This window comes from Bidens hawaiensis, unplaced genomic scaffold, assembly GCF_021521415.1.
Source record: "Bidens hawaiensis isolate Kalapana, Puna unplaced genomic scaffold, B.hawaiensis_p1.1 tig00004020_1, whole genome shotgun sequence".
Classification (NCBI taxonomy): Eukaryota; Viridiplantae; Streptophyta; class Magnoliopsida; order Asterales; family Asteraceae; genus Bidens; species Bidens hawaiensis.
Window position 1 is genome coordinate 289440 of NW_027491236.1, and position 15116 is coordinate 304555.

General features: G+C 33.3%; 3 protein-coding genes across 3 annotated transcripts; all 3 read left to right on the top strand.

Moving 5' to 3' along the window:
* The first annotated feature begins 3577 nt into the window (after positions 1 to 3577).
* Positions 3578 to 8643, top strand: LOC143625159 (glutathione reductase, chloroplastic-like). The gene is made up of 16 exons (XM_077095592.1): positions 3578 to 3739; positions 3829 to 3893; positions 3965 to 4034; positions 4490 to 4561; positions 5212 to 5415; positions 5477 to 5550; positions 5627 to 5710; positions 5792 to 5879; positions 5953 to 6034; positions 6934 to 7007; positions 7128 to 7235; positions 7355 to 7419; positions 7513 to 7626; positions 7970 to 8069; positions 8240 to 8293; positions 8376 to 8643. Exons 1-16 carry the CDS (start codon positions 3605 to 3607, stop codon positions 8469 to 8471), a joined length of 1485 nt encoding a protein of 494 aa, XP_076951707.1. The 5' UTR covers positions 3578 to 3604; the 3' UTR covers positions 8472 to 8643.
* A 2038-nt stretch (positions 8644 to 10681) lies between these two features.
* Positions 10682 to 11911, top strand: LOC143625160 (non-specific lipid transfer protein GPI-anchored 26-like). Its single transcript, XM_077095593.1, has 2 exons — positions 10682 to 11026; positions 11721 to 11911. The coding sequence occupies exons 1-2, from the start codon at positions 10696 to 10698 to the stop codon at positions 11909 to 11911; spliced, it is 522 nt and encodes a 173-aa protein (XP_076951708.1). The 5' UTR covers positions 10682 to 10695.
* A 1396-nt stretch (positions 11912 to 13307) lies between these two features.
* On the top strand, positions 13308 to 15067 carry LOC143625069 (ER lumen protein-retaining receptor-like). The gene is made up of 6 exons (XM_077095524.1): positions 13308 to 13398; positions 13822 to 14087; positions 14255 to 14370; positions 14539 to 14612; positions 14729 to 14792; positions 14866 to 15067. The coding sequence occupies exons 1-6, from the start codon at positions 13308 to 13310 to the stop codon at positions 14900 to 14902; spliced, it is 648 nt and encodes a 215-aa protein (XP_076951639.1). The 3' UTR covers positions 14903 to 15067.
* Positions 15068 to 15116: the final 49 nt, after the last annotated feature.

Below are 15116 nucleotides of genomic sequence, written 5' to 3' on the forward strand. Positions count from 1 at the left end.
GACATTATTAATACATAAAAATGTTTATTTCTCCCATCACAACGGAAATTAACTTCATGATTGATCCTTCTTACACGTCCATACCGCACCCATTCAACCATTCAAACACTTGTCACGCCGGATTGCTATGATAATCAAACATTAACATATTAATTGGAAACTATATAAGAATCAATGTTAAACCATATTAAAATGTAAACGATAAACCATATATATATGTATTACCTCAATACCATCGTCACAATCATATTCAATAGTTTGGCAATATGCCTCGGATTCTTCTGAACAAGTTGCTATATTCATATCACAAAAGTCAAAAGTTTATATAGTAGCTAAGTTAAAAATAAAAAATAAAATGTTTGTTTACCTTTGATTTCATTCAACAACCAACTTTGGGCGCACATTAACGCTTCCAATGTTTTTGGATGAAGACGGCTACGATGTGGACTTACCAATCTACCACTTGTACTAAAAGCGGACTCGGAAGCAACGGTAGATATTGGAATCGCCAATATATCTCGAGCAATCTTTTGCAACCTTGGGTACTTGACACCATTTGTTTTCCACCAAGCTAAAAGGTCAATCTCAGTTTCTTTTATCCAAACTTTCTCTTGTAGATACAAATCAAGCTCCGTTGTGACACCTAATATATAAATAAAGTTAATACAATTAATGAATAAAGTTAAATTAATGTAAATAATAAGTCATACCCGAATATAAAAATTATATTTAATAAATAATATATTATATATAAATATAAAAATTATATTTAATTAAACGGGTTTTAAACGGGTATACGGGGCGGGTATACGGGGCGGGTACAGGCTATACCATACCCGCCCCGAACCCGATTAACTTAAACGGGGAAAACCCGAACCCGGACCCGTCCCCGATTAAGTGTCCCCGAACCCGCCCCGTTCGGGGCGGGTTTCGGTTTTCCCCATCGGGTTTGGGTTTTTTTGCCATCCCTATACTCAACACGTGCGAAGGTTAAGGATCCAAAGGTACGTTCAAGAAGCAGTCACATGGAAGGAAATTTCAAGTTCGTTTTCCGGCAGTCTCAAACATTGTGGATCGCATTCCAGTTCAGAAAGTACTTGATCAAATGGAATCAAAAGACTAGAAGGACAAGCAAATCGTTGGACATACATCATAATCGAAGGGAAAGAAAGAACATGATTTTAAAAACAAAGATATGAGGCAAAACGAATTTGTGTTGTCATCTTGAATTCGTGTTTAGTAGAGTTCTTGAAGCTTTGTATTTTTTTATTGAATTGCTTAAGATCATCCAAATATATTCATATAACTCCTTCGATACGAGCATCCTCAACTCGTTTTCTAAAAATATGTGAGTGAGATTTTCAAATTATATGGTATGGTTATGAATGGCTGTGAGTAGAGGAGAGAGAAAATGTTATATCGAAAAGTTAAATTTAGGGTTTCATTGTTCATACCATATAAACTTTTTAATATATTATGAAAGTGATTGTGAGTGGAAGCGAGAAAATATAATGATAAAGGCATAAAAAATGTTATTTAATTGAACAGAAGAGAAAAAATTACAGTGATTTTTAGTGTAGTTATATAATATATATTGATATATTATAGGGAATGGGCAAAGAATGCTCTAAGATCCTTATGTTTATCAGGCCCTACGTCTATATCCAGCCCAACCATCCACCGAGCCACTTTTTCATTTATCTAAATGTTGTCTCTCTTTTTTTTTTCATTCTGTTTCCACTGGTTTTATATTTTTAGTTAACTAGTATTGAGAACCGGCGCGTTACAGCTGACCCATAATCATATGCGTAATTTAGGTATTGCATACTAATCATATACTAATACACGAATTTATGTTGATACATTTATCTATTGTATGTATCGTTAAAACATCCATTATGATAGAACTATTTTTTTAACTTACATTGATGCTAAAACAATTAGTTTGCCTACATGAATATGGATATATTAGTGTAATAGTGTAGTCCATGAATATGGATGGGGCCCTGTGGGTAATTCTGTATGAAAAGTAAGAGAATGGATTGGAAAAAGCAAAAATATGATTTGTATATTAAGCATGAACACTTGTTCCTTCAAAAGGAATAGTAAAATTTGTGAGTGTAAAAATGTAGTGGTTAAGATGATAAAGCATTAACCATTGTATACTTGTATGTTATGCATTAAAGCATCCTGACCTGCAGAGTAGTAAACTTCTCTCACATCATTATTCTTCTTTTCAATATATAGCATAATGAAGCTTATGGTGGGCTTTTCTTTTGTGCACATGGGCAGTGCTATCTAGAAGGAAACTTTTTAATATAACCAATCAGCCTACTATGTACGATATTTGAAGGATTGAAGGAAAAACAATAGGCATTGTAATCTCATTTCATACTAGACTGTAAAAACATGTCTCATAGATACCTAGATACTAATTACTAGTTGGATGTCGGGACCCAGTTACACCCTGGAATTCTTAGAAGCATGTCATACATTCTAACTTATATCTATAACAAATTCAAAAAATATATGATAAATTGCGTATCCTATTACCTAATGAAAACAATAAAGTAAATTTTATCATGTATGGTTCATGTTTGCTAGTTTCAAATAATCGAATCGTGTAGCACCTGATATCGAACCGAACCCCAACCTTTTGTTTTCCCCAAATTATTTCCCATCCACACGTATTGGTCTGCACAATTGGTTCAATTCGATTATGTGGGGCTTAACAATAACCGAGTTCAGTTATAGAATATTGCTTAACCATAATCATAACCAAATAGTCTATTAGCAATCAATTCCAGCTAAGCACGGTTAATTGTCCAATGTGTTTTTTCATTATTGTTTTCGTTTGCTCCCGTTGAAAACGGTTTTGTTATAGTGTTCCAAGCACAATTATAAAGTTTCGAAGCTGAAATATGCTGGTTATAGACAGTTGCCACATGACAAATGATCGAAGCTGGAATAAGACCGACAATATAAAATTTGGAAAAACATAAACATTGATTTCAGCTAAAGTTAGTTAACGAGGACGCATTAATCATGACCATAAGTTTGTCCGGTTTTCCTCACCCGTGTCCACACCCATAATGGAAAGAGTACAACATCAAGTTGCATACCACTATCAGTGATTCAATCAAACGTATCTTTTCACACCCTGCACTTTCTATAAAGTATCAAGCAGCTGAGATCACTGCTTACTCCTTTTGTCTCAAATTACACAATAATAATACTAATTGCGACCTGTCGTGGCTAATTCTCATTCAAGTCCTTCAATTCGACGCCAATTTTGACTTCAAAACTCTGCGTACAAAGGTATTCTTTAACCTAACATACTTCAATCGAGTATTTAGCTGCTGATCCAGAATCCTTATTGAGTTTATTGTACAACTAAACCGAAATTTACGTGGTAAATAATATTATAACCTATTGTTATATTTGGTAATATTCGGATCTGATTTTTTTTTTTTTGAAATTATTATTACGATGTGGCGATGATGATTATTGTGTAATAAATAGGAAATAGGAAATGGATATATTACGATTGATTGATCGATTGCTGATACCTTGTTTGCTTTTATGTGGATTCAGTATATTAATCATGTCACGGAAGATGCTGAATGACGGTGATATTGGCTCTAGTGATGAGAATCAGTATGATTTTGATTTGTTTGTCATTGGTGCTGGTAGTGGTGGTGTTAGGGCTTCTAGGTTCTCAGCTCAGTATGGAGCTAAGGTATACATACATACATACCACTTATTATAGCTTAATTATGTAATAAATGTTATTTATTATTAATCTTGTTTTATAAATGTTATTGTAAGGTTGGGATTTGTGAGCTACCGTTTCATCCGGTCAGCTCGGAAACTATTGGAGGTGTAGGTGGAACGTAAGTTGTTAAATCTTTGTTTTGAATGGTGTCTTTAGTGGTGGATGTTATAACGTTTACACGTGTTGCAGGTGTGTGATTCGTGGGTGTGTTCCGAAGAAGATTCTGGTGTATGGAGCAAACTTTGGGCCTGAACTTGAGGTATATTGAGCTTCTTCTATAAAATTTATCTGTGCTAGTCGTAGTCTTGCCTTAGCGTGGTCTTGGCTTATGGTTTTTTTCAGGGGTGTGTATAGTTACGTGAAAGGGGGTTAGTGATACCTTACTTGTGCTGTTATTAATTTAATAAAACCGGTGTTTTATTCTTATAATCTATAATCTTTTTTTTTGGTTTTAGTCTATGTAATTTTGTGTTAGGCTCTTTTTTTAAAGGGTGTTTTAGGTAAATAGGACACACTGTGAAGGATGTTGTATATCTAAATGACACTAGTGCCCTTATTAATGACGAAGTTTATATTTCTCTAAATAAGTTTTCTGTATAAGTACAATGTTTATTGATAAATGGATATATTTATCTTTATTGAATAGATATAAATAGTCTTTGTTAGAGAGGAATCATATAAATATTTTACTCATCTCTGTTTCAACTCACGTAGGATGCAAGGGAGTATGGCTGGCAAGTGAATGACAAAGTTGATTTTGATTGGAAAAAGTTACTTCACAAAAAGGTTCGTTGTGGAAAGTTTCTGTTGTGCTTTTTTAATTCATGTTTTACCTCCCGTCATGAATTTTACATGGGTTAAATAAAGTTTCTGCATTTGTTATATAGCCATCGTGTTCAGTGTGTTTTTCTAACAAGAACCAATATGCACAATGGAACATTCATCTACAAACCTCTTAATATGTGGAAAAGCTAAATTATATTTGTCTCGTATAAAGATTATTGCAAGATATAATTGGTGAATCAAGTTAATATATTTAGTTTAAATTTTTCTAAACATTTTTTCTTTTGTATCTTAAATTTGTCATTTGAATCCCTTATCTAGAATGAATGAATGAAATGAAATTTGATGCTATTGTCATCCCTCACACATTGGAGCTTTTTTGTTCAGGTTTTTGTATATCTGCTCTGTATATGAATTTCTAGATACTTTATTCCATATTTCAGTTGTATTTATTTCATTCTTGAAAACTATTCTTTTTAGATATTCAGTGGCAAAAATGTTTTAATTCTTATGAATAGCATATGATAATGAAATGTGGTGATACAAAACTGACAATTTTCAGCCACATTGAAATGGGCTGGGTCAGTTTGACCCAAAACCCTTTCTACCTGTTTGCCATTTTGTGTTTTCATCATATATCTTTTTTATCGTAGACTGAGGAAATATTGAGGCTAAATGCGGTATACAAACGCTTACTCTCAAATGCGGGAGTCAAACTTTTTGAAGGCGAGGGAAGAATTGTGGGCCCCAATGAAGTGGAAGTTATACAGTTGGATGGCACCAAACTGTCCTACTCAGCAAAACATATACTGATAGCAACTGGTAGCAGAGCACAACGTCCTGATATTCCTGGACAGGTATAAACTTTAGGTAATATTATCAATGATTTCAGTTTATTATATCTTGCTCATTTTATAGGAGTTAGCTATAACATCTGATGAGGCTTTGAGCTTGGATGAGTTACCAAAGCGTGTTGTTGTACTTGGTGGAGGGTATGTTGACTTTTGATTTTGAGTTTTCTGTCATGCAGTTTCTGTATACAAGATGACAATTGTTGTATTTAATCAGGTATATTGCTGTTGAGTTTGCTTCAATATGGCGAGGGATGGGGTCCACCGTGAATCTATGTTTCAGGAAGGAACTGCCATTAAGGTAATATATATATTATATAAATAATTAACTTCATCTCCATGAAATATCAAACTGACATTTTTGGTGAAATTATGATTGCAGAGGTTTTGATGACGAAATGAGAGCTCTGGTTGCTAGAAATCTTGAAGGAAGAGGCATTATTTTGCACCCACAAACAAATTTGACACAGGTAATTTTTGTCTAATTATTTACTGATTATGTTTATATCTTTAAATGATTTAAATTAAGTGCATACGTTTCAGTTGGTCAAAACAGAGGATGGCATTAAAGTTACTACAGATCATGGTGAAGAACTCATGGCAGATGTTGTACTTTTCGCCACTGGTAATTTTAGACCTTCATACAAGATAGTTGTTAGTTAAAATTCAACCTTTTTATATAGTTTCTTTTAAAATACTACATGCTTCTAAATTGTAGCTGGTTGATTGGAATTGATCCCTAAATCCTATCCCAATTCTTACATTTAGGCATGTAAAAACCTGCACACACATAAATTTGGGTCAACCCTCACCCGAGCACGACCCAATTAACCCATTTATCAAAACAAAATTGACATAATGAGTAATATGAATAATTTTTTTGAAATTATTAGAAATCTTGAAAATTAATTGAAAATTACAAGTGTATCTGCAGAAAATGGAAAACAGAAAAATCACAAATAAAAATATAATTATAGTGTTTGTTGACCCGAAACCTTTTTTTTTTTTTTTGTATCGGGTTTGGGTCGTGTCAACAATTTTCGCCCTGTGTCTCGCTCATTTTTTGTTTGTGAGCATTCGTTCATTTAAGTTCGTTTATGTTAGTTAGTGTATGTTTTTAAGGTTGTTCATTGGCGTTCATTTGTATACATTAAAATCTTTAGGGCCCGTTACAGTTTGGTCTGGTCTTACGAAATTAAAATATCACTCATTCCAATTTACCGTAGTTTTATTAACTATTTTTCCAAACCCAACAGATTGATGTTCACGCTTACTTGAACTGGTGTTCGCTTAGTTATGTTCATTTATATTCGTGCAGTTATGCTCGTTCTTTTATGTTCGTGAACCATTTGTTTATACTATTAAGTATTAGCGAATGAGCATACACAAACACAATCATTTTTTAATAGACAAACACAAACAAGAAAAGAAAACCCTGTTCGTTTGACTGTTCATGTTCGATCGTTTGTCCGGTTAAACTTAAAAGAATGAACAGACATGAACTTTTCTTTTTGTTGGTCACAGGGCGGGCCCCAAATACAAAGAGATTAAATTTGCAAGCTGCTGGTGTTGAATTAGACAAAACAGGAGCGATAAAGGTTACCTTTTACTTCATTTCCCTGTGTTTATATTTTAATGTTGCTTGTAATGCAAGTAACAAGAAAACGATTGGTTTTGGATTAAAACAGTATGAAAAGGGTAAATTTGGAATTTTGCAGGTTAATGAGTATTCTCAAACCAATGTGCCTAGCATTTGGGCCATAGGTGATGTTACAAACCGGATGAATCTTACTCCCGTTGCTTTGATGGAAGGAACTATGCTTGCTGTATGTGATTTCAACTTTTACTCTGAAGTTACTGATTATGATTATTATTATTATTATTATTATTATTCCATTTTATATCTATAATACATTTAATACTTTTATTATTTTATCACGTACAGAAAACCGTCTTCGGTAACGAACCTAGCAAGCCTGACCATAGCAACGTACCCTGTGCCGTTTTCTGGTAACACACTATTTTTTTGAAGTTTCTTTTTATTTATTTATGTAAAGTCAGTTTTAATGTTTTTTTTTATTAAATTTATATTTTCCATTTCAGCATACCGCCTCTCTCTGTTGTTGGATTAAGTGAAGAACAGGCCATAGAGCAGGCTACTGGAGACATTTTAGTGTTCACATCAACGTTTAATCCAATGAAGAACACCATTTCTGGGTATGTAAATAATTATGTTAAATTGTTAATATTAATAATAATAATAATAATAATAATAATAATAATAATAATTAAGATTTAAGAAACAAAATGGGTTAAAGTGTAATCTCACTTGATCCAAAGACCATCTGTGAAAGACTAAAAGTAAACAGTGCTCATAGGGACCAAATCTGTAACTTTTAAACCATGAGGACGAAATCAATAATTTGGACCAAACCACAGGGTCCATCAATGTAGTTTACTTCTATATCATTCTACAAAATGGAGAAAGGTGTCTTTAGGGTCAACTATTAATGATATGCATTAAGTTTAAGTAGTAATCTGCATTTCTATATTTCCATAGACGACAAGAGAAGACACTGATGAAGCTTATCGTTAGTGCTGAGACCGATAAAGTTATCGGTGCCTCGATGTGCGGGCCCGATGCACCAGAAATCATGCAGGTAAATATAATTACTCTTAATCCTTTTGGTAAAATTTAAATGTAAACCTTTTAAATAATTTTTAAATTAAGACTGCTATTGCAATAATGTTTGTATTCACAATCGTGTATAAAGAAAAATTGTGTACATACTCTTTTTACCACTCGTAATGATGCTCATATTTTTGTTAGGGTGTTGCTATTGCAATCAAATGTGGAGCAACCAAGGCACAATTTGATAGCACGGTTAGCTTATGTGGATTTTATAATTTTTTGTTTCGTGATATTTTATTTGTCGTTTAATTGGAAAAGGTTGGTGCTTTTTCAGGTCGGGATACACCCATCAGCTGCAGAGGAGTTTGTTACAATGCGATCAGTTACAAGGCGTATTGCTGCTGCTGGTAAACGGAAGACCAATCTCTAAATTTGTTTTTTAGTTGGTTGGTTGTTCTTCGTACCTCACGTCGAGATGTGTGTAACATTATATTTTATTCATAAGTTGCAACATTGGTTGGTCAGTTGTTATGTACTATGTGCTTATAGATTTTTGAAATAGAACTGAATAATGAACGACGGTGGAAGATTAGTAGTTTTGGGTTTTAAAATGTTATATGTATCTATATACATGTTCTTTTACATTTTCATTAATGTTGTGTAAAATAAACCGGACATTAAACATTTAAAACGACTATGTTCAGTTTGATGGTTCGCATATAGTTTGGGCAAGACCCAGAAAACAGTTGATGTCATAATAATCAACAATGGAAAAGAAATAATGTTTTCATGGTCAATTGTAATACGCGTGTTGATTCCAATTCTAAGTATATAAAACACCGTACTTAGGCTATGGGGTATACGCAAAGGGTGGGTGCAAAGGGTGCCGATGTGGCATTGCGGATAGGGGTGAGCAAGATAAGGGTTAGACCCTTGAAACCCTTTTACCCGACTCGTAAAACCCTTAATTATACCCGAATATATAATATGGGTCGGGTAAAGGGTATTTAAATTTCACCTTAAAGGGTAAAAGGGTTTCAAGGGTCTGACCCTTTTTCAAACCCTTGACCCGTTTACTAGTTTCTAGATAGATATACATCAGATTTGCAATTAATCTGAAATGTAGGAGAGGTTTGTATTTTATATATGATTCATCATAAATTTCCCAACTACTAAGAAAAATAAAAATAAAAGGCCATACTACTGACTGGAAACATATATATATATATATATATGAAAATAACTGAATTATTCTCTATATGTAATTTGTGAATGTGAATATTTTTTTCATCGGTTCAAATGGTTGATAAACTTTAAAAGTTAGAGTTTACTGTGTTATTAAATGAAAATATAATTGTTCTAGGATTCATATATTAAAGTCATATATGAGATATGCAACTAGTAAATGCAGAAAATGAGTTGCAATTACTGTTTTAAAGGGTAAAGGGTTGGACCCCTGAAACCCTTATTTATACCCGACCCTTTTATTGTTTAGAGGGTAGGGTCTCGGGTCCACATTTCTTCCTAAAAGAGTAAAGGGTCAGAATATAATATTAGATAAAAAGATAGAGTCTTACCCTTTAAACAATCCTAATTGCGGATACGTACCGGGTCCAGGTCTACACAGGTCATGGTTTGTTATCTTGTTCCTTTTATTTATTTAGTTTGCGTGTATGCATTTCCTACCAAATAAATAAAAAGGTATTTGACTATTTGTTTATAGAGTTTGGTAGTTATTTACCAGATTCTATTTGAATGGTTAAGAAGCAGGTCATCTATAATACCAAATCAAATTGGTTTTGGTCCCACCTTACATATTCTTTTTTTTCACAACCTAAAATATAAATAACGAAGGTAAATAAAAATTCGTTAATTATATAAGAACCAAACAATACCACCTTTTCGACTTTTCATTATATTTCAATGGATGGTTATGTACTTACGTATCATTCCATGTATCTCAATTGCCTGTTGTTTGTTCAATGATCAAATGCTGCCGCGATAAACAAATCGAGTATTCACGTGCAACTAAACATGACACGTGTATTCATAGGTGCAACTAAACATGACATGTGTATTCATAGGTTGACAGGCATGCGAATATTTACACACCAATACTTTATAATTGCATATTTACAATAACAACAAAAATAAGAATGTGTTCAAATATGTTTAAAGTATAAAACTAATGCCCCTCTCTTTCAAAACTATGGTATAAAATACCAGACCAATTAAGTTATGGAATAAAACGTATTCTTTAACAAACAAATGTATGATATAAATGGATCACCTGTGGATCCACACCAATACTAACCCAGACACATTTTAAACTAAACCTGAACTCACGAATTTAGTGTTAGATTCGTGGTTAGAATTTCACACACCTGAATTAATGACTAAAAAGGTAATCCTTTTAATTCCTAAACATTTCTCATTTTAAAATTCTTTGGTTGCAATTAGACAATGTCATAAAGTAGGAAAGGTAGGTTACCTATGCACAACACCTCATGAAGCCCTGAGTTAGCTCAGTCAAACCAATCACCCTATATATAGAATCATAAATCCTCCATACTCTCTCAACCAAACCCTCAAATCTTCTTTCAAACCAAACTAAAAAAATAAAAAAAGAACACCAAAATCCCACAAAAACCCAAATGGCACAACATCAAAAAACCAACACAATATTTATGATCCTAGTGATCACAATGGCTGCCCTATATAGTGGCTCAATGGCTCAGTCTTCAGGTTGCACAAGCGCTCTAATTAGTTTGGCGCCATGCCTAAACTACATTTCGGGCAACACGTCGACACCATCATCAGGATGTTGTACCCAACTTTCTAGTGTGGTCCAGTCACAACCACAATGCTTGTGTCAAGTTCTTAATGGTGGTGGCTCGTCTTTGGGACTTAATATTAACCAAACTCAGGCTCTTGAGTTGCCTAATGCTTGCAATGTCCAAACACCACCAACCAGCCGATGCAATGGTAACTAAATATACTTTCATATTTATATAATTAGAAATTATATGAAAAAGTCACCTCAGACCCGAGAAATGTCAACGGGTGATTTTCTGGATTTTTTTTTCTAAAAGTCCATATATTAGTTGATTCAAAATTTATTTTTTTTTAAAATAGTTTTCATGTCAAAATGGGCGGATGTGTGGGTGGCCCTATTTGTACATAATGAAACGGCACAGTTCATTAGAAACACATGCTATTTAGAATAATATATTCGCGCAAGATTTACACACATCCTATGTTGATGTGGCGCATGATTGTTTTTTAAATACTTTGGCGCAAGATTCGCAAACATCATGCACCGATGTGGTGCAAGATTGGCTTTTTTTGGGACACTTGTCATCCTACTATCGGATGGACTTTTTGTAAAAAGAAAATCCAATGGCTATTTTGTTAATATTGTACGTCATGGGTTTTCTCGATTTTATTTTATTAATGTCTCAAATATGCTTAGAAATAATATTATTTTAGTAACAATCTAATTTTATGAACAATATTGTACTTTCCCGTATGAGTCGTTAAAAATAAACATGACCCAAATTAGTTTAGTCAAAATTGTCACCTCCAATTAAGAATTTCTTTTTCGTAAGTTGTCATTTTCAAAACCAACCAATTCAAATTTATGAACTTATTCATTGTTCTGTGTTTTAAAATTGTGCAGCTGCTTCTCCAACCGACTCTCCTTCAGGAACAACACCTACTTCTTCTCCAGGATCGCCTTCAGGTAAAGGAAGTGAAACAAACACTGTGCCATCGACTGATAATGGTTCTTCAGACGCTACAACAATAAGATTCACAACCATTCCTATAATATTTTCCGTATTCGTTGCCACATATGCCATGGGGATCTAAGTTATTTACAACTATCGCACACGTACATCATTATGTTATTGTTCATCATATTCACTCATTTTCCTTTGATACTCGTTTTTTGTTCTCTTGTTTTACTTTGTGAGATTATTTGAGGGGCATTCTATGTATGAAATTCTTTGTGACCAGTATTTGTATTGCTTTGGATAAATATATATGATATTTTTTGTACAATATTGTTATTGTGTATTTCATGTAAACACAGCCAGCATAGTTGCTAACTGCCATTCAAATATCATCAATCAAGAGGGCAATTGACTGATAAAACACAGATTAACAAAACATTGAACCTTCAATTACAATCTACTTATTATACTATTAAAGCAAAACAATGTTGCTACATGGCGTTTAACTAGGACTGCCACCTATGCTGTCAACTAACCCTCCAAGAATTAAAATATGACGTTTATTACCCTCAACATCTTATTAGTCTAGCGATACTCTTCTTCAAAGACTTGACCTCAAGGATCAAATTGAGTCGACGGGTTTTTCCACAATGTTGGGTTTTCTCCTTTATGGTGTCCTAGTATGAGTTAGACCTGGAACGTCAAATTAGTATGAATGGTTGAGATACTATTTTCGGAAGGCTCAATCAGCTATTGTGAACGGTTCCAAACTCTGAAAAAACAAAAAAAAAAAAAAAGAATTAAATAATAATTAATAAATTTTATAAATTTAAATAATATAATAAGTCTACACTAAAGTAAAAGTTGTATTTTATTTTATTTGATTGGAGTAGTTAATAGTTTGTTTAATTCTCAACAGGGGCGGATTTAAAGTGTAAACGGGTGGTTCCGAGTTTCGAAATAATAGTGTATTGATATATAGAAAATATTAGAGGAACCACCTTATAAATTAGAAAGGGACTACTCTATTTGTACTAAAACCATTGGACTAGCTGGTAAGTTGCTTGTTTTGTAAATGGAAGGTTAGGGGTTTGATTCCATGTAGCAGCAGAATTTTTAAATTTTATAAAGTAAGCCTTATATCAATTTAATATTTTATAAAGCACACACCTAATTCATTTGTTAAATATTTAATTGTTCTTGATGTAGTTATTTGTTAAATTTTAGTTTTAATTTGTTAGTTTGTAATGAACTTTACCCGAACCTCAAACCGACCCGGAATTTTTAATACCCGATTCTATGAAATTAAAGCAGATAAAAGTAGTGCACCACCTGCAAAAAATTTCTGGATCCGCCGCTTATTCTCAACCACTCCAATTCCCAAAACTAAATATACTATTACGTTGCTTTCTTTTACGAAACACCAAAGCATCCGATCTTGGTCTATTATTAAACCAACAAATTAATTGTTGTCTGTGCATTTGAAGGAAGGCAGAGAGAAGAAGAAGAAGAAGAAGAAGAAGAAGAAGAAGATGAATATATTCAGATTGGCAGGTGACATGACACATTTAATGAGTATTCTAGTGTTACTTCTCAAAATTCACACCATCAAATCATGCGCTGGTACGCCCTATATATATATGTCACGCATTACCTTTAATTTGTTATGATGTCATGATTATGTCGAATTCGAAGGCTAAAGAAATTAACATGCATGCAATATTGCAATTAATTAGTCAGATCTTAATCCTTTGATACAATAGATTTGCTGTTGCCTTTCATCACAATATAAAACCCTGGTTTTAACTACTGTTGTTGTATCTGTTACAATCGATTAAAAGGCCCCAATATGTATATAATAAAATATATGTTTCACTGGCCTCTTGATCTTCCAATTGACAATGGTGTTTATTCTAAAATATATGCTCACAAATTCATTATAATTTTAGTGATGTATTATTTGAATACATTACTATTTAAATTTTAAAGACCATAAGTTGGTGCAATTGTCTTTGATCTTTTGATTTTTGATACACATGCACTCAGGGATATCACTGAAAACTCAGGAGCTCTATGCGCTGGTGTTTGTGACTCGCTACTTGGATGTGTATACTAATTTCTATTCGATATACAACACTATCATGAAGGTCATCTTCCTAGGTAGCTCTTTCTCTATTGTATGGTACATACGACACCACAGCGTTGTTCGTAGATCCTATGATAAAGATCAAGACACCTTCCGCCATTATTTCCTTATGCTTCCTTGTTTGATTTTGGCCTTGCTCATTAATGACAAGTTTACTTTCAGAGAGGTATATATAATAAACATATTGCTATATATTCAGATATTATTACATATTCCCTGAGATCGGTATGCTAAAAGCATGAAACAAGCCGAGCTTAACTCTAGTCAGGCTTGGGCTCGGCTCATTATGCCCATTTCCTTTTTGGTTTTATGATTTGCTAATATTATTTGCAGGTGATGTGGACATTCTCTATATATCTCGAAGCAGTCGCGATACTTCCACAGCTGGTATTGCTACAAAGAACAAGTAATATTGATAACCTGACTGGCCAATATGTTTTTCTTCTTGGGTAATACATTTTAGTTTCTGTCTTTTTTCCCCTTTTTCATAATTTAAAAATATATTTAATAAATAAGCTAAATGTAATAAATGGTTCAAATCAAGCTATGTATGTAATACCTTCTGTCAAATACCTAATAATAAAATTGCAGTTACTAAATTTTATTGGTTTTTGCAGAGCATACCGAGCTTTATACATTTTGAACTGGGTCTATCGTTACTACACAGAAGTGCATTTTGTCCATTGGATCAGTATGTCTTTAAAGCACATCAAAAATATTAAATATGCTTTTGTGTAAAGAAACTCTAGTTTTCAAAAGACAAGTAAACAACTCATGAAATTTGAATGTCTGTTTTCGGTTTTGTAGCTTGGATAGCAGGGTTAATCCAGACGTTGTTATACGCTGATTTCTTCTATTACTACTTTGCAAGGTAACTAATACTCAATTTTAGTTTACTATTGATGATATTTTGTGTGATTGTTTTTGGTATACCATAAATGCAGCTGGAAGAACAATAAAAGGCTCCAATTACCTCTTTGAACTTGTTCTTTGGCAACGATCGGATGAGAGGCGTCTCATAGGGTTGGGCGGTGATTTCGATTCTTTTAGTATTTTTTTTAATGACCATCTGGTTTTCGTATACTCATTGAAAGTGGCGTTGTAATTTGTAACACCCCCAACTGGACAGTATGAGTATGATCATGAGTGATTATACGATATTCCTCTTTTGTCGTTGTGCCATATCATATCTTCA

Excerpts from the sequence above, each read along its gene's own strand:
- LOC143625160 (XM_077095593.1), top strand. The coding sequence starts at position 10,696 with ATGGCACAACATCAAAAAACCAACACAATATTTATGATCCTAGTGATC. Across the intron at positions 11,027-11,720 it reads ACCAACCAGCCGATGCAATG|CTGCTTCTCCAACCGACTCT; the intron begins GTAACTAAATAT and ends AAAATTGTGCAG.
- LOC143625069 (XM_077095524.1), top strand. The coding sequence starts at position 13,308 with ATGAATATATTCAGATTGGCAGGTGACATGACACATTTAATGAGTATT. Across the intron at positions 14,613-14,728 it reads GCATTTTGTCCATTGGATCA|CTTGGATAGCAGGGTTAATC; the intron begins GTATGTCTTTAA and ends TCGGTTTTGTAG. Across the intron at positions 14,793-14,865 it reads TTCTATTACTACTTTGCAAG|CTGGAAGAACAATAAAAGGC; the intron begins GTAACTAATACT and ends CCATAAATGCAG.
- LOC143625159 (XM_077095592.1), top strand. The coding sequence starts at position 3,605 with ATGTCACGGAAGATGCTGAATGACGGTGATATTGGCTCTAGTGATGAG. Across the intron at positions 5,551-5,626 it reads GTTGTTGTACTTGGTGGAGG|GTATATTGCTGTTGAGTTTG; the intron begins GTATGTTGACTT and ends GTATTTAATCAG. Across the intron at positions 8,294-8,375 it reads AGGCACAATTTGATAGCACG|GTCGGGATACACCCATCAGC; the intron begins GTTAGCTTATGT and ends GTGCTTTTTCAG.